We start from the raw sequence: 27,897 nt of genomic DNA on the forward strand, positions 1-27,897 counted from the left end.
CTATGTTGTACACCTGACACTAATATAACTTTGTAAATCAACTGTACTTCAAGGAAAAAAGAACAGAATAGGACTGACTTACATAAATGACCAAGACATTAAACCAAATAACAGTTGTAAGGGACCTGGTTCTATATAAGAACTTGTAAAATAATGAAGGTGCCTTTACACCCTTATGAGGAAAGTAAAACTTAAGTGAGTGAAGTTCTAGATAAATTACAGGGTTAACTATAAAAAAGAAATATCATTTTTAAAGATTTAGAAGAAACTTTAAGTGGGTATTTATCAGCTCTTACAATGGACAAGGGAAAATATAAGAAATATTTGACTATCTAAAAATATGGAAACTAAAACTTCTGCATGTCAATACACATTATAAAAATTGACACCTAAACATGTTACTGGGAAAATTATTAAACTTATATGGAAGTAGTACATTATTCAAATTTGAATAATTAACACATGACAATTGAGAAATATGCTGTAGAAAGGGGTAATTATTATAAGCATTTAAGTCACGGAAGAATGAAAAGTGAGTAACACACAAAGGAAATAATACTCAATTGCACTTACACAAAATCCTGAAGAGTTATAAAGTGGAGTCTGGGTTTGGCGAAACAGACACCCCTACACCATGGTCAGGTTCGTAACTGATAGATGTTTCAGACAGCGATGGGCAATGTGTATCAAAATCTGACGGAATATGTGCCCTTTGATGTAGTAGTTCCACTTCTAGGCATTTAGGTTCAAAAAGAGTCAGATACGTGCAAAAAGCACGTGTTACAAGGGTGTTCATGACCTTGCTTATGATAGCAGAAACTATGAATGAGGTAAATGTGAATCAGTGGGCTGTTGCCTACGTCAGGGGTTCTGAAAGATTCTGGAGGTTGTATCAGAATCATCTAAGCTTTTATAAATATCTGCCCTCCAACTCCAAGATTCTCATATATGAATATCCACCCAGACATAGAAATAAAATCACTATTGGTCTTTTCGCTGCTCTCAAACATCTTATAGGTTGTGTTTACTAAGCTCCTTCCTTTTCAGACTCTTTGTCCTCCCCCAGGACAACAATACAAGGTGTTATTTAAAGTTATACACTGCCCAGAAAAATAATATAACATGTTAATGAGCATTTATTTAATTTCTCTCCACTTGGGTTTCCTTTGAACTACTCTCAAAATCTGTATTGGGATAGAAAGCTTAGTTGTTTTAGAAATCATTTGAAAATTGAAAATATTGATATAAAGGACAGTGGACCATTTCCTGTTCCTTAGCCTTATATCATAAGAACTCAAAAAAATTTTTTTTAGTTTGTTTTTTTAGTGGAGGTACTGGGTACCTTGTGCATGCTAAGCAGGCACTCTACCACTCTGCTCTACCCTCCCCTTCTCAATAATAATAACTTTAAAAAATAAACACTTGGTTTTAATTTTTTTCATGTATCTTTGTTTGAAATACAAAGAGTCTTCAAAATGACAAAGTGTTACTTATAATTTTGTCAGTTCTCTCTGCAGTCATGTTCATACTTTCGTATTAATAGATAAATCTCAGATGAACTCAGATTTTAACTTTCAGTTGTAACATGTATTTGAAAGGATGCATGATCTTTTTAGTGAGATAGAGTATACAGTGGAACTGAAATCGGGTCCTTTGTTTTTCCAGAGTTTCTAACTATGACATCTTCTGGTACACTCATAATCTCTTCTTTGTCTTCTACATGCTGCTGATGTTACATGTTTCAGGGTAAGTTTTAAAAAAATATTTTTAAAACCATGTGTGCCTAAAAATGGGGCAATAAAAGATAAATCCATAGAAATTTTTATAGGAAGTGGTAAAACTGGTTACTTGGAATTGAGGGTTTAGTGTCAAAATAGAAGAAATAGTTCTGTTTTCCATATCGCATGTGTTAAAAGTATAAAAGTATATTAAAACTTAAAGATAAAGTTACTTCTGCCATGATGTAGTTTTTAAAGCCCCCTAGAATTCTATCCTGGTAAATTCTTAAAAGAAAATTAGTAGAAACTGAAGAACTTCAAGAAGATACTTAGTATTTGAATTTTCAGGAATTCCTTATGTCTTGCTGCTGCAGATTTTGTAACAATGGAGTTACTAGTTTTTAGTTTCATAAAGGCCTAGGGGCAATAAATATTTGCAGCGAAAGCCAAAGATTTACAAGGACCAAAGACCAGGATCTGTCAAAAACACCAAAAAATCACAAAGGGGAAAAAAGATAGTATTCCAAGGTGTTACGAAGAATATATCCCAAGTACTCTGAAAAGCATGTGGACCCAAGCAGTGTACTCAGATGTATGGTGCTTAAAATAATTCATTGGGTTAGAGGAAGGGAATAATATATTTTTGTATAAGCATATGTCTGCATGGTCCCTGGGGAGGCTTGTGGTTTTGTCTTGACACTCACACTAACATGACACCATAGGCCATTGGCATCAGGTTCACGGTTTAGTGGAGGGATACAGGACAGCAGATGCAGATGTCACCAGGATGATGGCGGCTGCTTCTTCAGTGGGTGTCTCTCTGGTTGTTCAGGAACCATTTTCCACCTTCTCTCCCTTACCTCCCGTGCAGTAACTCAGTTTTAAGATGAGGAGACCATATGGATAGACAAGGAGTACCTTGCCTTGGGTAAGGCTCATGCTTCACAGGAACCAGCATTTTGGTAACAGTCCAAATCTCCTCCAGGGATGCCCTCAGCCCCTAGAACACACGGCATCAGGACGCTGAGGTCACTCGTCATCCTCCTGGTCCAGATGCATTCCACCAATAATAAATAGTGCTGGCTGGTGACACAGCGGGCACTTTCCATTTATTCTAACCCAAAATGTTTCCAAGGAAACAGCACTGGGGGAAAGATTCAGACCTGCGGTGAATTTCTTCTTCAGTATGTTTTATACGGTACTTTGTCAGTACAGTAAGTCATGTACATAAATTATATATTGATTTTAAGGTGCATGTTCAAGATGTTTTCCCCCCAATTTTGGAGGCCACTGGTTTATAGAACAGTATTATAACCATCTCTATCTGATGCGTTCCAGCTCAATTTGTTCTGTACCGTGGTTCTAGAATGTGTAATTGTAGAGCATTGGAAACATGGCCACATATTATAATCCCTGCTGCCAGCTGGCCATTCCCGCCCCACAGGGAAGAGGGTCAATGGAAGTTCTGGATTCTGCTCTTTTCCCTTTGTAGGGAAAACATATTCTTGTGGAGCATCAGGACACTGACAAAACCCTTAGCAGAGAAAATCTGCTTTATACTCTGTTCTTTAAATGGCTTGTTTGCCTGTCCAGGGCTCTTATCGTAAAATGAACTATGACAGATGTGCTGCTGATGATAATAGTAATTTAAAACAGTTACATGATGTGTGCTATATACCAAGCATAAATTCAGAATGATTTAGAAGCTTTATGTTATTCAAGGATTACAGTTTTATAAGGATAAATAATGTTGTTAAACCCCTTTTACAGGTGGGAAAACAAGCATAGAGAGAAGAAAGTACATAACTTGCTAAAGCTGACTTAACTGTGGGATCCTGGATTCAAATCCTGGGATTCTGAATCAAAAATTCACTTTTTTTTTCACTGCTAGACTCTATTTTTTTTTCTTTTAGAAAGTTCTATATTTCTAAGAATTTGGTCTTGAGATTTTTTTAAACATTTTTATTGATTTATAATCATTCTACAATGTTGTGTCAAATTCCAGTGTAAAGCACAATTTTTCAGTTATACATGAACATATGAGATTTTTTAAAAAGGTTAATATCTTGATTTATCTGGGGTTATTCTCTCTTCCTCTCTCTCTCTAGCTGTAACAAGAGGGGAAAATGCAGTGATCTGTTAGCATTATTAGTTATGCATTCTTTTGCCTTTATGATGTATGAAATTATAACTCTGAAAAAATCTGTTTCTTTGTAATTCAAAAGAGAGTTTTTTTTAAAGGTTCAGGAGTTCAAACAGACTTTTGAAGTTTAGGGAGTATTGAGTTCTTTCTCCATTTTTAGGGAAGTAAAGTATGGTATATTTAAATTTTGATTTTACTCTTGTAGAACAGGTGTCATAAACAGAAAGTAACTTTAATTTACGTAAAGAAATAACCAAAGGCATCTACAGAATGAGTTATCTATTATCAGTTATGCCAAGTGAATTAATAGTTCTCTACATGTTATTGATAAAAATGAAGAAAAGTTATTCTAATACTGAAATGAGTGTTGTACAACAAATACACAATACTGTAAGCATTCTATTAGTGTGCATTTTTCTATGAATTTTAATGTTTCATTAAGGTGTAGTTGACAAATGAAATTGTATATATTTAAAGTGTTCACTGTGATGCTATAAATATGTGTTGTGATATGATTACCACAGTCAGGTGAATTAACACTAAACAGTCGGGTGAATTAACACATCCATTACTTCACATAGTTATCTTTTGTTTTCCGGTGTGAGTGTTTAAAATCTACTCCCTCAGCAAATTTCAAATGTACAATACAGTACAAATAAACAGTACACAAGGATTATTAACTGTAGTCACCATGCTATATATTAGATTCTCAGACCTTATTCATCTTATAACTAAAAGTTTGTAACCCTAAGAAGTTAAATTTTGAGGAAAGCTACATAGATTATGCTTCTGGTGTGGGAAAAAATACTATTGACAAATCTTACAGCTTTCTGAGAATGGATCATTTCTCACAATGTTCTTTTTATTGCTGAAGGATCTATCTGTAAATGAATGTATTGGAGTTATCATTTGTGCCAATGTTGAGGACTTAAGCCTTATCTTTACTTATGAAACCCCTTGATAATTTCATTCTCTACCTTTTGGTTATGTGAGTAAAGTGCAACTATTCAAAACAAGTTTCTTGCATTTATATCGAGATTTTGTTCAACTATATGCTTTGGGTTTGAACAGAAAATCTCTATTTGCTGGGCATTTGCTTCTTTCTCCATCAATGTGCTAAGCACGACACTAAGGTACAGAAACACAAGGTAATGTGTGATCTTTAGCGTTCCAGCATGGGTAATTAGTTTGTAACTTAAAACATCAGTTAAAGGAGCCAGAGGGAATTTTATGCTGCCTATTTTCCAAGTGTTTCCAATAAAATAGATGTATTTTATTTTCAAGAATTCTAGTAGTTTAGAGAATTGAATCAATGTGGACTAGAAATTTTAGATAATTTTTGACTTCAGTGATGAATCAATTAGAAATTAGACTGGTTTCCTTAGGTAAGCAGACTTTTGTAGTAAGGAGGAGCAGTTGCTTTATATGATTTTCTAAGGTCAATTTTATTTTCATAGACTATCTAATTTTGAAAGAAACTCAACTGATAATCTTGACCAAAACTCCTTGGGTCACCCTACAGTATGTCTAAGTAAAGAACTAATTCTGAAAAGCCCATTCTGTCCTCAGGAAGCTCTGGTTTTCATAAAATTATTTCTCTTTTCAAACAGAATCTGTTTTACTTTCATTTCTATCCAGTGATTTAAAAGTCTGTGACTCTGGAGGCCATGGATATTGAGTTCCTCTTCTCAAAATTCTGTTCATCTCTTCCCTGCACGGTGATATTTCAAGTCTCATCATGATTCTGAATTTTCTCCCTTGAATAAATTAATAGTTCATATTCATTGAGTTTTTATCTTACTAATGGTTAATCTCACTAAATCCTCCCAACAACTCTGGTAAAATATGCGGTTTAATATTATTATTATTATTCTCATTGTCCAGGAGAGAGGATGGGGCAGTGAGAGGTGAAGTAAGTAACCTGCTGAAAGTCATGGCTAGTAAATAGAAGAGCTTAAGTTCAAGCCCAGGTGTCGGGTTCCAGAGCCCACATTCCTAACCACTGAATGTAGCTGGCTGCTGGTTTGGAGTGGCTTCCCTGTATCCCTTTTAAAGCCAGAAACCAAAACAAATGCAATTCTCTTGAGGGTATGTGAGCTATATTGGCAAAGTGGAAGTCTTACTTTCTTTGCTCAAAATATTACACTTAATATTATTTAGGATCCAGCTGTCTTGTTCCGTGATTATGCACGCCTTTAGCTTAACCTAGTTTTCATTCCTATTAGCTATGTTTTAGATTTTTTCATTAGTATTTATAAACAATTCTATTGCATAACACCTTAAAGAAACCACACTTCGTATACACTAAAGTCAGATTTTTTTTTTGGTGTTCATTTGGATCTTTAAAATACATTAACTTTCCTTCCTTGGAGGTCAACATAGCATGGCAGTTAAGAGCTACATCACTTAATAGCTATGTGACCTTGACAAATAATTTGTCTTTTTGTTTGTCTATTAAATGGGATTAATAATAAAATGCATGTATTATAGGGTTGTCAGATTTAAATAGCTGCATGCGGCAATGTAGTCAGAATATAGATATACTTAATAAATGTTAGCAAGAAAAAATTTTGCTTATACTAATACTAATAGCCATGTAAGAAAGAAACTCCACATGTAATTGTTCTTGAAGAATCCTTTTTTTTTTTTTGATGAAGACAGCACTTTTGAAGAGCCCAGATTTTTCTATCAGCAAAATAATTTGATGAACTTACAATGAAAACTGCTTATCAGGTCAACAATTTTTATGTCAGGTCTCTAAAATTCAATTGATTTTAACAATAAAGGTTTATCTTGGGACTTGCAAGACAAGTCTTCTGAGGATATTTTTTTTTCTGATTTTTAATATACCTTTCTAGGAGGTTGCTATTTGTATGCTGTATTAAAGATATTTCAATTCAGAAGACATTCAGAAAAAAAATTTTAAAGCCGAAACTGTTTCCTTTTCCCAGACATGAATGTAACTGGACATTTCTTTCCTCATTTTCATTTGAAAAACTCATCAGGAGGAGATATATACCACCATTTTCACTTACTGATAAAAGGGATATTGGAGGGAAAAGCAATTATGAACGTCACAGAACCTCTGCCAAGAGCCTAACCCTACTGCTTTGAAAAGCATGTGGAGGGAATGCGTTTTAAATGAGATTTGGCACCTAGCCTCTCAATCTGAAGATAGTCAACACTCCCGCTGGCTCTAGCTCGGAGTGTTGCGTGGTTAGTAATTGTATTTTGTGTTTTATTTATGTAAGAGAGGAAATATAATGTGAGAATTCTGGAAAAGGGAGAGGGAAGGTCCTCCTCAAATGTGTGGACGGCAGTGGCAGCCAAATAATAGTAAATGACTGAGCCAGCTCTGCTGAACTTCTCAGACTGTATTTTATTACAGTGATCCCTGGATTTCTCTTTTAAACAGAGCTCTCTGCCTTTAGGGCCTGCTTGCTGGCAAGAGTTTTCTGCTTGAATTATTTTTTTAAAGAGAATTTAAAAGGAATGATTTCCTATTGCATGTTTCTAAAAACATTTGTTCATTAAACCCCGGGGAACACAGTGGACAGCCTTTGTCAACAATGACAAAGAACCAAAGGCATTGTCGGCTTCATAGGATTTGAAACTCAAGAAGTTAACCCTGGTTAGACAAATACTTATGAGCTTAGGCTTGTTGTCCTGGTTTATCTTCCTCCTACTATGACCTTAGGAGGAGGAAATGAAGAATGTGCTATTGGTGGGTGGAGGTATTTATGCAGTACAGTTAAGTGTTAGGGTAGCTGATCCCCAAGAATCTTCTCCTCTAGAAGCCTCTTACCCCGAGGGCTCCTTTTGCCTGATGTGGAAGGAGGAGAGCGTGTGGGATTTTCCTTCTGGGGAGAGGCATCTGCTCTTACTAGCATGTCAAACGGGAACTTGATGAAGCCAAGGGAAAGGAGATCCTGGAAGCTCTATGTTGAGCCAAAGCTATTCTAGCACTGAGGAGGACAGATTCATTTCCCTACACTTCCTTTAGTTCACTTTCCTTGTCTCTTTTTCTTTCCAAGTCTATTTATTTATTTATTTATTTGTTTGTTTGTTTATTTGAAGTCTAGTCAGTTTACAATGCTGTGTCTATTTCTGGTGTACAGCATAATATTTCAGTCATACATATACATACATATATTCATGTTCATATTCTTTTTCATTATAGGTTGCTACAAGATATTGAATATAGTTCCCTGTGCTATACAGAAGAAACTTGTTATTTATCTATTGTATATATAGTAGGTGGTATCTGCAAATCTCGAACTCCCAATTTATCCCTACCCATCCGCTTCCCCACCCAGCCCAGTAACCATGTTTGTTTTCTATGTCTGTGAGTCTGTTTCTGTTTTGTAAGTAAGTTCACTTGTGTCTGTATTTATTTATTTATTTATTTATTTATTTATTTATTTATTTATGTTAGATTCTGAGTTTTTTTAAGAGAATACCACACTGTGACGTAACTACTGTTATTATCCTCATTTTACAGATCAGAAAATAAGGCACAGAAGGTTGAGTTAAATGACTATTCAAAGCCACCCAGCGAGTACCTGATAGGGCTGGGGGCTGGACCCGTAGTCCGACCCCAGAATCTACGCATTTTATTCCAAACCTTTACTTAAATTATCGAATTATTTGTTCATGGTTTGGAGGATACTCAGGCTTGTGAATAAAATACATTCAGGTGATATGAAGATCTAGGCTATCTTCCCAAATTATCCATATAAGTTTGTGTGTGTGTGTGTGGACATGCTTGCATGTTTTGAGTAAGAAATTCAGTTTTGTTACAAATTACATAGATTCCAAGGTTCTGAAGGTGAAATTTAGTCTTCTCAGAAGACAGAGCAGGATGAAAATACTTTCTTTTTTGTGCTACTTTATACATGTTTCTTAAAATGTACAACATTGTTATAGCACATAAGTAGAATAACAATAATATAGTTGTATTTATGTGGTACTTTAGTCTCCAAAATTCTTCCACATAAGTTGAAAATAACAATGAAAAATCTAGGTTCTAGACTAGAGCCAATAAAAATACAGTGGAAGAGATTCTTTAATCAGCATTCTTATTGCCGCAGTACGTCTTTGTAGCTGCTCATTCAGTGAATGGGTTGCGCAAATCTTTTAGTCAGTTACCAAGCTCAGAGTGGTTCCTGCCACTGCTAACAACACAGATTAAACAGAAGAATGGGAATTGCATAGGGGGAGAAAAAAACAACCTACAAATGTTCAGGGGGGAGAGAAATTCACATGAACACCGTATATCCATAAGTACAGAAAATTATATACACTATATAAAACCTTAGGTAAAAGGGAGAAAGTCAGGTTATAGCTGAAGGTTGTAGTTGGACTAATAAAAAATTCTAGTGTTCTCTGCGGCCTTGTTCCAATATGAAAGAGAAAAGAAAATATAGCAGGGTGATGTATCTTAGGTAAACGTTAGTGTTTTTGAGGTTAGGAATGTTTCTTACTCATCTTTACCAGTGGAATCCCTTTCGGAAGTCACCACTCACTCTTTGCTGGATTAACTGGAATTACATTAATTGGCTTTTAGCTAGGAATGTGTTGTCCTTCTAGGCCCTTCCAATTTTCCTCAATTATCAAAGTATTGCAGACAGCAATAAAAAGATAATCTGTGTGTTTGTTTCAGTGTAACTTGGATTCCCATTTTGGGCCTGTCACATATATTTAGTGTTATCTGGATAATAAGTTATTATGGCAACTGGTACATCCATTCCTGTGCCAGAGGAATTAGCTTGTAAGTCTTGACTAGTTTGGTTATATTGTAGACTGGCACGTTTTTGTTGGAGATTTTTGTATACTTCTGTGGCTAAAATTTCTTTGGATCATGGAAGGAAAATTTTCATCTCTTTTCACTTGTTTTGTTTCACTTACTGATTCTTGAATTTTTCACCTAAAATAGATAGGGTGAATAAAATTCCTGTGAAATTAAGTCTTTGTTATGTGGAATCCAAAATTCCCTCACATAATATTTACATATTTTCCATGTGTTAATAAATATAATGTTTTCTACAATCATGCTCTTTTAAGGCAAGTATGTTTTTTTTCTGTTTCTAGTTTCCCATTCATAGGATTAATTTTCATTTTTATGTAAAAAGTGATTTTTCTGTATAACAATTATGGACTAAAGTCTTATGATTTGTTTACTTTTGCTGATGTTTTATGCTAAAGTCCAGGTGTGAGGGTGGAAATTGAGATCATTTGGTGTTTTCTCCCATAAGGATGTTGTATGTACAGAGAGGTACGATATATACAGCACATTTTCATGTACATGAGGTAATCTATGCTATAAGCTACACCTCCTAGTGAATTTTTCATCTTTTAAACTGTGAGTTTACTTTTTCTCCCACCTTGAGGATAGAAGTAGTGAGCTTCAGACCAAATACTTGTTCACATAATTTTAACCTCAACTTTTCTCCTGGGACCTTATTTATAATAACAAGTGGTTCTGGCTAGAGGTACAGGGTGAGAAAGTTGGAGACGAAGGAGAAGGAACAAGGGCGACGTTTACTTTAAGAAATATTTTCAGTACATCAGTGTTTTTCTGAAATATGAAATCACCTTTACCCCCCACTGCCCTTTTAGTAAAGCCTGATTGCAGAGGAGGTAGTAACAAATACTGGATGCTTACATATTTTTTCCTTCCCCAGAGATCAAAGCCCTTTCCTCTATATTCCGGTAATGGACATTATCACTCTCTTTCAGTTGCGGAAACTTCTTTAAATGGTCTGTTTTACTCACACACTTAAGGAAGGTTCAGCTCTTGATCCTATGTCACTAGACTCCAAGGTTTAGTTTTGCCAGCTGCACCATGTCTGTGGCTGGCTACTTCATTGCAGGGCTCACTGCAAGATGAAAATGTCGGGCCCCTTGATGAAAAATTATTAAGCATTTCAAGATGGTGATGACAGAGTGTTGAACCAATTACAAGGCTGTGCTAAGAGCAGGGTCCCGTGAGACTGCACGGACCATGCATTGATGATGTTGGCCCTATCTGTGCTGCCTGGTCTCCTTGGGCAGCACCACCGGCAAGAGCTAGACACAGTAGTGCCCTGGTCAAGCTGCAGGATGCAAGTACACTCAGGTTATCAGTAGCAAGAGCCCAGGAAAGAATCAGAGGCAAGAATCTGCCTAGCCCAAAGTGAGGGTGAGAGTAAAACTTTGGATGAGCATCCAGATGCTGCGGGTTTCCTGAGGTGCGCTGGATCCTTAGCTTAGGAAAGCTCTCTGTCTCTAGATGCTGCTAGCATGGAGACTTGACTCTCTTGATACGTAGCTGCTTAGATTAGAACTGGCTCAGGGTCAGCGCGGAGCTGAGATCTCAGGTTGGACTTAGCCATACTTAAGGGTCAAGAGAGAGGCTGTAAGTTGCAGACTGATTTAATGCTAGTCCATGCAAAGGTGAATGCACACGCATGGTTAATTTTGCTAAATGTCATTTGCTAAAGCCTAGACATCTTTATTGAAGTTAGAATGAATTCAAGCTACTGTGTTTGTTAAAACCAACTAACTCAATCATGTGTTTCAGCAACAATCACAAGAAAACGTCTGCGTACTTCCAGGCATTCACAAATCCATTTGATGAATATTGAAAACTTGCTACAGATTACAGGCCCTGTTCTAGACAGCAGAAAAACAGTAGAGGCACAAGACAAATCCTTGACCTTAACTAGTGTACATTCTAGAGGATTCCACAGAATCCAGTGAATTCCAGTGGGTTTTGCAATATTGAATTTGAATGAATTTTCTTAAGCTCTTGTTTCTTACTTGAAGCAAAGTAAAAAGGGCTGTCAGAAACAAGTTGTTATATTTTTTCTGCAAAGAAAAGAAACGTTTTGTATGTTACAGACTATTAGGTAAAAAGTAGGTTCCTCATGGGACAAGGATTATTTTTTTCCACTTTAAGAATGGATTAAAGTCACAAACATAAAGGTCTCAGAAGTGACACTGAATTTGTTAGAAATATGTAACGTGCAATTAAAGTAGAGATGGTTTTGTGATTCTCCTTATGGCAGGCCTGGTGTTTTTGTGATGGTTAACTTTTGCCATAAAATGTTTTTTTAATTTCTATGTCTTAACCTGATATGGATTATTCTGTGTACTGTATTGTTTTCTATGACTTTGTCATAGCCAGGCATTAAAAAAATAATATCATAAATATCATGCCTCTTGAGAAAAAAAAAGAAAAAAAGAAAGAAATCTATTTTTGAAATACTGTTGAGTGTGAGAGCACATCTTAAAATCCTGCTGAGTGCATTGTGCATTGCATTAAAATCCCAACCATGCATTGTGATACACCATAAAATGCTTGACTTCTCATGATTGAGGAACACTAGACATTCCAGAGATACTTCAAAATCTCTTTTGGAACATAATACATCATAACTAAAAAAAAACTAGTAGTAAGTGTTCCTATTCCCACACAGTCTGTGTGCCTCCTCCCCCCCCACACACACACCATCACTGTCTTAACCTGGCAAGACTCTCTACTTTCCATTCACTAACATCTTTTTCCCTTTTTTTCCTGCTTTCAAATTACTTTTCATTTAATTGCAAAAGATACAACAGTAAATACAAGAATATTCCCTTTGTTTTACCTTTAGGATGCACTTGCTATATTCAGACCAATATTATAGTTATTATTTGCTTTTAAAATCAGTTCACTAGAAATGCATTGACAATTTACTACGTGCAAGAAACCTCCTGGGGGAGCTGGTGAGACTTGGCAAGGAGTGTGGTCATAAGGGGGATATATGAATGCAGAAGATACTATCCCTTCTACTAATTGGGGAATAAAGAGCGTGCCTTTGTTCATCCTGCTCCCTCGTGTCGGGATGGCATTCTCTTCTCTAACCACTGGGGTCTCCACATCCTTCAGTTGCTTCCCCCAGGAAGCCCTTTCCGGAATGTCATAATCAGAGTTTATCATCGCTGTATACTCTCTGGAGATCACCGTACGTCTATGTAGCATTGCCCATTTTGCTTTTTTTGTTGTTCTTGTTGCTTTCATGTCTAATTATGCCCATTAGAGCTGTGTTATGGCTGTGCAATTTAGACTGATTGAAATTAAATAATATGAAAAGTTCCGGGTTTTGCCTGTACTCCCTCATTTCAGTTGCTCAGTAGCCACATGTGGCCCATGGCTGCGTACAAAAGATTGCCTTGGTCATCGCTCTCCTAACTTTCATATATTAGGACTATTTAGTATCATTATTCTTATTATGGTTTTTGTTGTTTTAAAGTATTATCTTTGTCAAATGATCAGTAAAATCATTATAGCTGTAATGTACTTAGATACACTCTTATAATACACTAAAATTAATTATTTGGGAGTGTGAAGGGCAACTTAAAAACACACTAACACACTCTTAGCCAATCAGGAAAACTAATTTTGGAAACCAAAATTTTAGTATCTTCAAATTTGAAATAAAACACACTAAGACATTTTCAGTGCATTTCAAAATCTTGCTCTTTTCTTCAAGATTTGCTTATGCAAAAAAAAAAAAAAGGTTCTGTATAATCTGTCATTGATTGCACTGTCCCTGTGAGGTAGATCTTAAGTCCTCACGATAAGAAATACAGAACACAGAAAGTTGGATGGCTTGTCTTAAATCTCACAAAATATGAAACAATCAGAATGGGATCTTTAGAGTTTTAAGAGCTCCTTCCTGATTCATTACTTTGAGCCTTTTATGTGGTCCTGTTCATGGCGAAATGGAAGAGTGCACAGGGTTAGGGTCTGATTGCTGTGTGGTGTTTTCAGAGCAGAGGAGATGCAGTCTTCCAGTTGCTGCTATTATGTTTGTCTAACGCTTCTCTGTAAATCTGCAAGGCCTGTTGTATCTAGTCTTAGCCAAATCAAATATGACCCCTGTACTTTCTCATTTGTGTTTGAAGATGTAGCGACAGTACTCATCATTATAGGGTTTATTGAAGTGAAAACTTGTGTGTGATTGAATGCCTAATAGACTTGAAGTAAAGGCTGTCAAATTCAAGAATACTTGGAAAGATGGCACGTATCTTCCTACCATGTATTTGTGGCATTTTAGGGAGGGGCACTAAATGTTTTGTGTTAGTCTCATAATAAAGAATTTATTTAAAATATTAAGATTCTCAGTTGTTCTTAAGTAAGGTAGATGAGAAGTACCTTTTGGATGAAGGCTATGTAACGTTAACAAGAAAAAAAGGTTACGTTCTCGTACTGTTTCTGCCTGATTTCAATCTCCTTTTTGCTTCTTTATTTTTATTTATTTCCCTAATTTAATTTTAGAGGGCTGCTGAAGTATCAAACTAATTTAGATACCCACCCTCCTGGCTGCATCAATCGGAATGGAACCCACTACCAGGATATTCACTTACCAGAGGATGGCTCAGAACGTTTTCGTGAAACTTTCCCCGAAGGAATTTCAAAACCAGATGAGCTCACCCAGAACACATTTGTGAAGATTTGTATGGAAGAGCCCAGGTTCCAAGCTAATTTTCCACAGGTCAGATTAATTCTGAGTCTTTGATGTTCTCTGCAAAGTCCGTGTTCCCATAATAATTGCATGTAAACATGCTTTTGAAGGTATATAAAGCAGTTATTCTTGCAGAAGAGAACATTTCAGGATGTTTCAATAGCAAGTTAATACCTATTGTCCCATTGTAAGCAGCTAACAGTTCAAGGAGAAAGACCTATGCTATTATAGAATATAGAAAGTTCCTGCTTAACTGACCATTTGATCTTTGCACACTGTGGCACTGGTATTTGCCACAAGAAATGTGACAAAGATATTCTCTCCATGCATTGAGAAAAATAGGCTGAATAGTAAAAACAATAGCGAAAGAATTAGTACTAGTACTAAAAATTATTGTACAACATTATATTATTGTAAATACCAAGTTTTAAAACCAATTTATTGACTGCTTACTGTATGCATAATTTCTTTTAATACTCACAGTAACTCCTTGAAGTAATTACTATCATCCTCAATTTTCTGAAGAGGAATTTGTGGCCTAAATACTCAAAATACCTTGACCAAATTTTACAAACACGTGGCAGCAATAGAGTGCAAAACCAGGTCTTTGACTCAAACACTTGGTTTTACAAAACTTCTTCCCCAAATCCCCAGCTAGTAGTTTGATGGCATCTTAATCTTGCCTTGTGGCTACGAGCTGCCCACAAGGAGACTGCACTCTGGTCAGTACCAAGTGGAAGTCAGGAAATAGTGATGTTGAGTGTCTGTTTTAAGAAGAAAGGGGATTGAGTGATTTGTAGATGACTTTGGAATGAGTGTGTTAGTCTTGTGTTTCTGATTAATAATAATCCTTTAGGTTGCTATGAAACGTTACAAATTTCAGAACTTTTCTGGGCGTCACACAACGCTATACGTTAGGGGAGGGGCAGGTATCGTGACTCCCGTTTTGCTCATGGACGACCTGATGCTCAAAGGGTAAGTGACTGTCCCACAGTTGCAGAGTTTGACCTGTGTTACTTACTCTTCACACAGTTTCTGACTAAATGTGAGGAAGAGGTATGATCTGTCTGCATGGAAGGAGGAAGATCTGGAATAACAATGTATCTAAGGTTTAAAAAAGTGACCATGAAGATAAGTTGGCAGTGGGGAGGGAAATAGCTCAGTGGTAGAGAGCATGCTTAGCGTGCGCAAGGTCCTGGGTTTAATTCCTCAGGACCTCCGTTAGAAATAAGTAAGTTTGGGTTGGAGGTCTCAACTGTTGAGGGAGAGAAAGTGTGCCATTGTAGGAGGAATGCTGGACACCCAGGCTCTACTGTTATCCTGGGATCGGGGCTGTCCCTCCAGCATACATGTGAAATTGTCACAGTTTCCAAATTCTATCTAATTACCTTCTGTTTGTATTATAGTATGTAAAAGTAAACTGTGAACAACACACTTAGTATACCTATGTTTAAAATATGTGCAGAGACATATCCTGCATTGGATATATGTTTTATACATGGACATTATGCATATAAATTATGCGTATTAAAAATATCTAGAGTTTTCTTTATTAACAAACATTAGACTGGCATATTTTTTTCTAAAATCATCTTCAGATTTATTTGAGCTTTTAACTTCCCTTTCTTCTCTCTAGAGAAAGATATTGCTTATATACGTTATATATTTGTTGTGTGCAAGGAGGATGTATGGAACAATGCATGCTCACCTGTCAATGGTAGTTATACCCTGGGCAATGGCTTGAGGGTAGGATCTTGACATGACTTTCCCTTTTATTTTATTCTTTACTCTTTGAATAAGTTGCAGTGAGCATCTGTTGTTTTTCACTCACTTTCCTTTACACTTTATTATTCAAAATACAGATTAAAATATTATTATTCTATTGTTACTGTAATGCATCAAACAAGCAATTGGCCAGGACAAACAGCTTTCTATAAGTATTTCCTAAAGTATATTTCAAAAATTCTCCATTAGACTTGGCTTTGGATTTCTGGACCTTTGTGCCTGTATTGTGCTGAAAGACTTTACAGGTGTATCCGGAGCAATAAACCAGTCACCATCATCTCGGTCATAAGTCATCCCTCAGATGTCATGGAGATTCGAATGGTCAAGGAAAATTTTAAAGCAAGACCTGGCCAGGTGAGTCAGTGTCCAGCAACTTTAAAAATACCCTTTATCTTTATATATATGTTTTGAAAATTAGCATCATTGAAATATTTGAACTTCATTTTGGGTCATTTACAATTTTTTTGTTGCTTTTTAGTATGTTATTCTACATTGTCCCAGCGTGTCTGCATTAGAAAACCATCCATTTACCCTCACAATGGTAAGAAACTTGTTTCTTGATTTTTTTAATTTTTAGAATGAAATGTGTTTTTTTTCTCTTAGTGTCTGTCTACTCCACCTCATTCTGGTAATTATTCAAGGCTATTGCAATACACTTAATGTTTAAGTGAGCCATCTTTTTACAAAGAGATAATGATCTATGCAGAAACTTTGTAACTACTTATTGTTTTTCTACAACTTTAAACTTCAGGTTTTAGTATATTTAATATATTAAACCTTGTTGATTCAAAATGCAGAAAATTTACTGGATATTTGCACTCTTCCTTTTATGAAGTATGTACCAAAATATAATATGTGCTTGATTTCTTTAAAGAGATTACATTTCAGGAAAAAGAGAGTACTGTGAGTTGAGGTGAAACCTAAGAACATGTTTAGAAAAGAAAAAGCCCAGTGTAATTGGCACCCAGGCTGTGTAGGAAGAAGGAAAAGAAAACTGAAGTCAGAAAAATAAAATGAAACAAATAATGGGGGAAAAATCTAGCTAAGTAATGGCATCATCAAATATTTCGGCTCATTGATTCACATTATTTTTTGCCTTATACAAGTAGTATGAGTGCATTATAAGGAAGTAAGCAACTCAAAAGCACTTAAGATCACATTGGAAGTCTCCCTCATTTTCCCCACTCCCCAGTCCTTTTCTCAAGTTTGACATATATTCTAAACATTTTCCTATGTATTTTGGCATATATAGGCATTTGGCCTTTGTTTGCTGGATCATTTATTTTATAATTTTCTCTTTTCACTCTGAACAATACGCCATAGCCAACTTTCCATGTTACTGTGTTTGTACAGCCTCATTCTTTCTAATGACTGCGTAATATGTCACAGTAGGAAAAAACTGTAATTTATTGAATAGTCCCCATGGATGATGGGGGTTAAGATTTTATTCAATTTCTACCAAGGGTAACTGAGATGGGGACCAAATGTTTAAATATATGCTTATGATATGCAAATAAAGTTGAACAAGTTACTGGGAGGGGCAGAAAAATAACTGAGAATAGTGTAATGAACTCTATCACTGAAAACTTTTACTCTCTCTCAAAACAGAAAATCCAGGAACTTTTCACCTATGGTACCCAATGAGCAGAGGCTTCTAGCTCTAATCTCTTTCAGTTGGCCTAGGACCCTTGCACAGGGCAAAGGAGAAATAAAGTGTTGTGTAGAACATGAAAGGGCTTTAAGCAGATGCTTTATGTGGCCTGACCTGCCTCCTGAAAGCCGACTGGGTGAGAGCTCTGATATCCCTGTAGCTGGCTTGAGGCACAGCTGGAAGGAAAAGAAAAGGAAAGAAGGGAATGCAGGGCACAGACAGAAGAGCAAGGATCAGAAGTAGGAGAGAGAGTTGAGAAAGGAGACCAAATTATATGTGCAGTAAAAGAGGGGTAAATATTCACACAAAGGGCATGAACTTTGCAACTCAGTCACAACTCTGTCACTTACTAGTTCTGTCTGTGAGTGGATCTCTGGACCCCTCTAAGCCTCAGTCCCATCGTCGGCAAAATAGTGCTTAATGATACTTATCTGGAAGGCGTATTGGCAATATAAGTTTGATGAAATAATGTGTGTAAAACCTTTATCACATGGTCGGTGCAAGCTTGTTTCAGAAGATTCAAGTTCAGGAGTGCGCTGCATGGAGGCAAAGAGGTTGGCTGCCTGGGACCCGATGTCCATCACAGCTTCTCTTCTCTCTTGCTTTCTTCAATTAAGAAAGGATTTTTCCTTGTTCCTTCTGCTTCTTCTAAGCCGCTCCTTCCGTTCTCTTCAGAGAACATGAAAGTTCTCTAAGAAGAACAAGAAAGAAAAGACCTTTAAAGAGTTTGGAAAATAGTGCTTAGTATATATCACTTCTGAAAATTTATAGTGCCTCTTACCATATGAATGGTTTTGAGATGTTCTTCACCCTTTATTTAAACCTTTTCTACTTTCCCAGTTTTGGGTCTTTGTCTAAACTAGTCTCTTTGCCCTGGGAACCAACCAGTGCTTTTCCGCTTATTCATACTCCAAACACCACACAATCTCTTGACCTTTTCCTCTTATAAGACCCCGTCTACTCTCTTCAACAGTTAGTGTCATGAAATGATGTGCTTAATGCCTGTCTTCTCCTAGACCATAGGCTCCAAGAGCCCTTGCAAAGATACATTTATAGCACAGTTTCTGGTACACAAAGCAAACAGATAAATATATTTATAAATATAAAGTTAATATACTATTAGTGTTTGGGACCTACCTTGACACATACTTCATAGGTTGTCTTTTCCTCCCTTCTGTTACTTGGAAGGTGAAGCCAGAGGAAAAAAGAAAGCTGGAGGAATTAAGAAGAAAGAAGAAACGCTGTGGTTGAAGTGGCTCTTAGTGAAATAGTAGCCTTCCAGTCGGGTTTTGAGTCTAATCTTTAAGGTCGTGGTGGCTCTTTCTCTTTAGCTAAGAAGAGGAAGGGAAATGTGCTAATGGCAAAGGTGTCTGAGGAAGAACCACCAAACAGAAGGGAAACAATTGGTGGAGAACAGCTGGTCAGAGCCAGCAGGTCATTTTTCACCTCCACTGCCCCATTCTCGGGGCTAACGAGGGGAAATTACTTGTTCCTAAATTTTGTGCTCATTTGACAAATGTTATCAATATTTCTTAGGTTTGCCTAGCAACCTGTAGGTGGAAATGGATGTTGACTTTGCAAGGTTAGGTTTTGTATTCACATTTACCTTATTTTAAACATCATTTGTTGTATGTTTTGATTATGCGCTATGAAAGCTCAACTTAAGGTTTAATTGTTTTAAGAAGAATTCTATCTCACAGATATTTTAATTATAACAATAGTTGGCATCCAAAAGAAATTCTAAGGCAAAGGAAATTCTTTTTATCAGGCCGTCCATGTACCATGTACTCTGTAGGCTTAGCAAATGGATTGTAGCCCTCCCAGATTTGGGGGGAATGCTAGCTGGCTTACGCATACCATCCCCCAAGGGAGTTTCTGTTTTCATGAGGGAAAAAGAGGAGAATCTTATTGCTGCCTGGAAATGAATTTAAGTAAGGCAAAAACATTTCTAAGCTAAATTTTACATTATGCTGTTATGTTAATGTACTGCCTTTTCCTGCCATTTCCTTCTTTTTTGTCCAATTACTTCTATTTGACACTTACATGTAAAATGCATGCTTTTCAAACATTTTCACTGGATGGTTCCTTGAAGGGTTCCTTTGAAATAAAACAAAGCGAAACAAAATAATTTCCCGTATGCTGATTCCCACTGAAAAGTGTGTACATATCCATCTTTGTCAAGGATAATAGTCCCTACTAATTAAATGCCTAAGAGGTTCCTGAAAATGTTACAGTATTTAGTTCTACTATATTCCTATGAGACATGTATTGTTAATTCTATATGATGCAGAAAATAAAGTGACTCAGCGATATTAAATAACACACAGCTAGTTAGTGGCACAGGTGAGGTGTAAACACAGACCCCCGCCTGGCTGAAGTGTCGTTAGCTCCTCTGCACTGTCTCTCTTCTGTCTCACCACCCATCCATGTTCAGGGCATCTATATTTCTAAAATTCCTGTCGCTTTTGGACGTACTTACTGGAGTCAACAAAAAGAATTACCATTTAAAAAAGAAATTTACTGAACTATACAAATCAATTTTCAAGACAAATATGCAGTCGAGAGTATTAGATTGTCCACACTGCTAAGATCTTCTAATATTGTGGAGAGAGTTGAAAAGTCAAATAAATTCCCCTGCTAGAAAAGTCTAATACTTATTTTAATATACTGTGCCAGAATAAGGAAAAATCAAATCTATAACGTATACATTGATCACAGATTCAGTAGCTTGAATTTCATCTCATTTTTAAGTGGAGGTGAAGCTTTTACAACTGAAAATACCCCCAAAAATTAGTACAAAGATAAAGCACAGAAGCAACATAGTATTTTTCATTATTTCAAAGTAAAGGTAAGTTTTAAGTACTGATTTAGTTAGAAACCCACTGGTTAGAGTTTTAATTACTTAAAATGCTTCAGCATTTCTTATACTTGATATTGACTTTGCTGCCCAAGAAGACGTGCTAATTTGGTGGGTTTTCCCAGGAAGTTGCAATTATTTTCTGCTCTGGCACTTGCATTGTCTCAGGGTGGAACTAGCAGGCACATGTTTGCTGACAGAAGTTGATGGAGATCAGAGGGCACAGTGTAGTATTAGACAGTAGATTTTGGAACCCCAGACAGCTGGGTTTGGAGACCTGGGTCCTCCACTCATTAGTACTATGACCTTGGACAAGATAATTAACACACTTAACCTTTGATTTCCTTCTTTATAAAATATGGATAATAATAGTAACTTTTCTCTCGAGTTATTGTGAATATGAATTAAAAAGATACAATCAAATGCTAAGCAGAGTGCTTGGCATATAGTAAGTTCTCAGTCAGTAAGAAACCGTGTTATGGTTTTTATTTCCAGTAATGACTGGACAATCAAAACAGGAATAAACTGAATTTTTTTGCTTCATTCTCCAGCATGCAATGACTGACTAAGCTCGGGTCACAGACTGGGTTAGACACAGTCCCTTGGGGGACTGGTACCTTGCCTCTTGTGGTTTACTAGCCTGTAGGATGAACGATGTTTCAGGTTGGGTTTCCTGGGAAACAGTCGAGGGGTAGAGATTTGCATGTCAGAGGTTTGCTGGGGACTGTGCTCAGAGGTTTGCTGGCGAGGGGTGAGGGACGAAGAAGGCAAGGCAGATGATGAATTGAGTTATATCCCAACAGAGGCATCAGCAGGTCGGACAGGAGCTTGCAGGTGAAATGATAGTTCAGAGTTGCCCTGTCTTGGAGTTAGGAGGCTGAATCTTTATTCTCCCCAATTACTGTCATTGAACTTAACACTTAGATATGGGCAGGCAAGCCTTCTTCTGTGGATGGCAATTCCTGGGGAGGGTCTTGGTAATAAGTTCTCAGCAGGAAACACTTTCAGCAGCTGGGAGATTGGAGAAGTAAGTGTTTTGATCTTGAAAGTTGGCAAGAGAGGTGGGAGGGAAGAGGACCTGAACACGAGTTTCCACTGCAAATAACAGTTAAATATATGTATTTATATATATAGGTTTATATACATTTATATATCTATAAGTATATAAAAGTTGTATTAAAATTTACCTTTGTGAGATAATTCTATTTTTAAAGCTTAATCTTAACTTTGAGACATATAAATTCTAGTTTATCTAAATTCATTAAACTTTAAAAATTTGTAGTCCAAACACCAGATTTATTTGTTTTTTTGGCTGTTGTTGGGGGAAGGAAGTATCTAAAGCATAAATTGTTTAAAGGATCAAAGAAACCCAAGTAACACAATTGATGACAACTTTGGAACCAAAATTCAAGTTTTTTTTATTCTTCTCCTTCTTTGGACCTTTATTGGCTTAAAACTTCAGTAGATTTTTCATTTTGTCTTCCAGCTATGTAATTGATCTCTCAAAGTGTTTTCTAGCTGTGCTGTGTAATTACCAAAGTTTGGATTTTCTACCAAAACAAGCCTATTAAGATATGTTCTCATCTAATTTAGAGATATAAATCAGAGATGATTTTTTTTAAAAAGCTCAAACATAAGAAAGCATGAAACCTGCTGACTACAGAATGTAACATCTCTTAGTATTTAACTGAGGAAGACATTGGTTATGTTTATTAATTTTTTCATGGATTCTTAAAGAAATAATGCAGAATCTGCTTTTTTATGCTAGCAGTTGATTGACATTTACATAAATGTCTCTATATCCTTCCATTATTATTTTTACTCAGAAACTCACATCTACTTTCCTGACATCTGTATTCTAAGTTGTATGATTCATTATTTTTAAGCTTGAATAACCTGATTTCACATATTTTTCCATGAGTCACAGGAAAGTCTAGTGGTTAGTTTGTTATTGTCTGTGCTTTTACATAGCACGCCTGCACTTGCCATCATTTTTCTGCTTTTTGTTTTTAACCTCTCAACCAGTCACTGTGGGAATAGTCTTTCCAGTTTTCAATGAAAACCAGACAGGAATGGCCATGGATTTCTTAAGACTGACAGACTATTTTTGTTATTATTTCTTTAATTCCATGGGTTTAAATATAATCAGGAAGTCTGCATCTGCTGTTTTGATCTTGAGTCTTGATCTCATTCATTTTACTCTTAAGAATTGCTTTTCTCTAGTGCTTCACAAATCTTTTGCTTGGACAGCTTAGAAACTCAGCTGGGAGAGATGATAGATTAGCAAGACAACGATGTGTCTTAACCACAGAGCAGGCACAGTGGTGAAAATTGCTCTCAAAGGTCACTCATGTTCAGGAAACCGAACAGGGCATCTGAATTCTCTAAAAATTTAGACATTATCTAACTGCTCTACTTTGACTTTTTTCCAGGGGAAAAGAAAATATTCCTTCAGTGCCTAGTATGAGCCTGCAGGATAAATATGAACTTAAATAGGTCAATGTATTCAGAACAAACCTGTTGTTTAATATTAAACTTGATTTGTTCATGTCGTATTTGGGGTGCCTCTTTTTACCCAGGTACCAAAGAGAAGATGATGAATAAAAGCTCCTTTCTTGACTTAGCATCTCCTTCCAGCTACTGCACCATTTCTCAGTGGTTTAATCCTTTTCCTCTCATTCTCTCTTAAATCCACACTTCTGCTCGTACCACTCTACGTAAACATTTCTGTTGACCATGTTACTGCTAAATCCAATGGCCGTTTCCCAGTTCTTAATTGGATTGACTTCTCAGCATCGTTTGGCACAGCTGATCACTTGGTTTATTGATACACTGCTTTCATTTTGCTTCCAAGACATCCACTCATCTGGTTTTTCTTGTAGGTTTCTGGGTACTTTTACTTGGTCTTTTTTTTTTTTATTTTGCTGTTCCTTGTTATCCCATAACCTTTAAGTATCAGAGCACTCCAGTGTCCATTCCTTGAACTCCTTTTCCTCTGTAGCTAAATTCCTTTCTCTGGTGATCTTATCCAGTCTTATTGCTGTATCTGCATGCCATTGTCTCCCAAATTTGCATTTCCAGCCCAGGCCCCAACTCTAGAATTAAGGGTTCTAGACCTGATTGTCTACCAAGGACTTCCACTTGAATATCTAATGAACATCCTAAATTAACATGTCTAAAATTGAACTAATCTTCAACCTTCCACCCTGTTCCACCCACAGTCTTCTCCCTCTTCAGTTAATGCCAGCTCAGTTGTCCAAGCTGCTCAGGCTAACAGCTGGACATCATTCTTGACTTTTATCATTTTTAAAAAATACAGTCAACAGTCCATTCACAAATTTTCTTGACCTCTACTGTCAAAGTATGGTCCCCATTTCCACAGCGGCCACCCTAGTCCAATCTTCTACCACCTGGCTGGCCTCCTGACTGGTTTCCATCTGTCTACCCTTATTCCCCTACCATTTAATCTTAGGAAGTAGCCAGTGTGAGTCTTTTAAAATGAAAATCAGATTGTGTCATTTTTCTGTTCAAAACCAGGCAGTTTTCACCTTGGATTATACTTGATATTTATTGACTTGTATCTTTGTGAATGTGTGTATGTATGTGTGTGTTTGAGTGGGGAAGGGAGGTCAGAGATCAATGTGTCTGGAATAATACTAAGAAAAAGGATGGTAGGGGATGGCGTCAGAGAAGTCATGAGGAGTCAGATTATGTAGGGTTTATATGACATTGCAAGGACTTTGGTTTTTTCTTTGAGTAAGGAAGGAGCCTTTGGAGGGTTCTGGGTGGAGGAATGACACTGTCTGGCTCACTTTTAACAGGAGCACTCTGGCTGCTGTGTTACAATTAGATGAAGGGAAGAAGAGTCAGAGACCAGCGAGGAGGCTATTGTGGTCATCCAGTTGGGGTATGATGGTGGCTTGGCCCAGGGTGGTGATCATGGAGCTGGTGGGAGGTGTCAGGTTCTTAATATATTTAGAAGTTCAAGTTAGCAGGATTTCTTAATAGACTGGGCATGGAAGACATACAAGACTCAAGTTTTTTGTTTGTTTGTTTTTGGTCGGAGAAACTGGAACTGCATTGGCTGAGACCAGGAGGGCCGTGGAGAGAGCAGGTCTGATGGGGATTTGTAGAGCTCAGTTTTGGATATGTAAATTTGAGAAGGCACCTGGTCTACTTTTATTCCGTATTTGCTGAGCAAATGAATGATATCTCCGCTCTACTTTCCACTGTACCGGCTTTCCCTGCATCGTGAGCCCTTCTTGTCTCACCTCCACTTGAACTGCTTGTCTTTGGGTTTGTAGGGGAGTAGTTGCCTGGCTTGTGCTTGGGATGAGGTGAATCTGGGGGTCAAGCTATCCCATACAGAGACATGAACACTATTCCTTTTTTAAATGATAAGCCCAACCCCAGCTTTCTTCTGTTGCCTCTGAGACCTGAGTTTTCCCAGTGTTGTGTGGGGAAGACGGGCTTGCTTCTCAAAACGATCCCCTTTGGAAGGTAGTGGATTTCAGCTTTGGATGTTTTTTTCACTCAGTTCCCAAACCACCATCTCATCCATATTTCACCTTTCAAAGTCTGTTGACACTCCATTGTTGTTTTCATTCCCCATGCGACCTTTGCTATTGTGGTCCACCTTATTGTACTGCTAGAGTATCATTTTAGTGTTTTGTTTTTCTCGAGGGAGCTGAGATAAATGCACACACTGAAGTTAGTGAAAATCTCATTTACATACTTTCTCAGTGTCTTCCTGTCTAATATTTAGCATGTTTTTCATACAAATATACAAGTAAACACTAATTTTTTTACTGTAAAGTAAACAAGTAAACATTGAAATTTTACCTTTGTCAAAATGTTTAGAGTCACGATGTTGCATCAGTTGTGGTGGATTTTGTGCCCCTGGCTCATTGTCTCCTCTCTTACTTTTAGAACAATCCTCGTTTGTGAAATTACACGAGCTCCTAGTATAGTCTGTGAAACTTTTTAATACACAATACATATTTGTTGAATGTCTGAATAGATTGTGGAAGAATTGCCCATCATTGAAGAAGCCTTATTGATTCTCAGGTTAATTTTCCAATATCTTATTAACTGATATGTGACTGCATACCCACTAAGGGTAAGATGCTATGGAATATGTGATAATGACTTAGAAACAGTTCTTGATCTGAAGACACTTACAGCATATTCATACAGGAAAAAAATCACACAGAATTAAAGAGGTAGACCATCATTAAGGGGATAAAAGTCAAGTAATTTGGAAGTTCAGTGACCAGTGAGGAATTTCTGTAGCAGGGAAAATTCTATTTTCATGAAAGTGGTGGCATTTGAGATTGGCCTTGAGGAATCGCTGTTCAGAATGAGAAATGGGAATGAAGGTGTTCTAAGTGAGTAGACTAGTAAGTGGAGAAAAAAAGGAGAGAAGAATAGGTGTTAACTGATCCATGTTGGTTAAGCTGGATTAGAGCGAATCAAGGAGGAACATGGAACATAAAATGGAAAGAATTTGGAACAAACGTGCTTGGTTGTAGACTGTAGGAAAGAAAGAATGGGGGGTGTTTTTCCATAGGAAGACACAGAAAAGATTAATGAATAGGAGACAGCAGTGATCAGGTATTTTCTTTGGTATGTTATTTGAAAAGGACTTCAAAATTGATTGAATACTGGCAGGAAAAGAGATACATGGTATTATTCTGAGATTTGAGCCTCTGTTCTAGTAGGATGTATGTTCCATCTCCAGACCTAGGGGAACCAGAAGAAGCTAATTTGGGAAGTAAGATAACAGCAATCTTAGATATATTACATTTAGAGTGAATTTCAGATGGAAATTGTCTCACGGGCATAGAGAATGTGAAACTAGAGCTTTGGAGAAGAAGTTTAAAAATAAAGACCTGACAATAATGATTAAAGAACATTGTATGCTCAGATTACTTTTTCTGGTTTAACAAATTTGTTACACTGGAAATTTAATATTTAATATAGTAACATCCAGTTTCGAGTTATTTTTATTCTTTAATCGCAAAGTTCTTGATATAAAAACAAACACATTGTGGCTTTTAAATTTCTTTTCCATGTTGAATAAATGCTTGGGCAGTGACATCATTTTTACATTTTGTTCTCAAATGTAAGATAATTATGTAATAGCTGTTGATATTTTTGTGGGACAGTTATAAAATCATTAGTCATTTGAGCACAGTAAAACCCAATGCCATTTTGAACAGATAATTTGAAGGAAATGGTTGTTTTCCTCCAGTATATCAAAGTGCACATTCCTCCAGATCTGTTGTTGCAAATTCTGTCACTTTATTTTCTTCGTCTTAAACTAGGTGATGTGTATTCTGGTACTTATATTAAAGTCAACATCAGCCAAGCTCCATTCTCTTCATCTAGGAAACTCAAGTGAGACTAAAGTAAGACTCAGCAATGTTTTAGTGTTTATATTTTAAATTCAACTTTAAAAATATTTCAAATTATAAACATTAAAAGACCTAATAATTTTTTTAAATAAATGTGTGTGTTATTTTCTGCCTTCAGTTTTACTTCCCAGAAATTAATATCTTTAACAGTATATTATATATTATCTTCAGTGTATTTCTATGTACAGAGAAAAAAAAACCTAACATCTGTTTTTATTTTAATAATGTGAACTTAACTGCCTGTATTATCCTGCTTGTAACTGAAAATTTGTTAGCATTTTTCTTTATTAATATTCTAAGAGAAGCAAGATACCCATAGATGTGAATATTGTATTATTTCCTCCCTTTGAGAAGTTTTCTAAACTTTTTTAAAAACATTAAAGAATCACTACGCTGTGCTTTAAACAACATTTGTGGATCTGAACAGTATTTGTTCAAAGCTACTAAAACGTGATTCTAAGATCTTCGGTCATTGTTTCAAACCACACGTGCTGAAGCCATTCTGTGTGTTGTTCTGTGCAGGCCCCTTTCAAATTTGGGGTGATGTGATTGAGCAAAGACTCTGTTAAAATCTGCCTTCTTAATTCCTAGCTAGTTTGAGAATGTATCAACAATTTATAAAGGCATCATCCCCAGGAGTTTGAGAAAAGCAGTATTGTGTTTTATCTGTTCACAACGAGAAAAGCCTTAACAGCCATCCTGGTACACTGGCCAGCACTTCTGTAGGCTCCTGTAAGACCTGAGGGGATGTTAAACATCATATGTAATTACCTTTTACAACGTCGCACTGAAAGAATAGAAGAGAGATAGGAATATTTGCCAAAATGTGCATTTGCC

General features: G+C 36.6%; 1 protein-coding gene across 1 annotated transcript in view; it reads left to right on the forward strand.

Annotated features, from left to right (window-relative positions):
• NOX4 (NADPH oxidase 4) overlaps nt 1-27,897 on the forward strand; it is a 126,258-nt gene that overhangs the window by 41,432 nt on the left and 56,929 nt on the right. The window contains exons 8-11 of the mRNA XM_006218368.4: nt 1,666-1,746; nt 14,165-14,381; nt 16,326-16,490; nt 16,615-16,677. Coding sequence (XP_006218430.2) covers nt 1,666-1,746; nt 14,165-14,381; nt 16,326-16,490; nt 16,615-16,677 — 526 coding nt within the window. The remainder of the gene's footprint in view (nt 1-1,665; nt 1,747-14,164; nt 14,382-16,325; nt 16,491-16,614; nt 16,678-27,897) is intronic.

This window comes from Vicugna pacos, chromosome 10 (assembly GCF_048564905.1).
Source record: "Vicugna pacos chromosome 10, VicPac4, whole genome shotgun sequence".
In the NCBI taxonomy this organism is placed as follows: Eukaryota; Metazoa; Chordata; class Mammalia; order Artiodactyla; family Camelidae; genus Vicugna; species Vicugna pacos.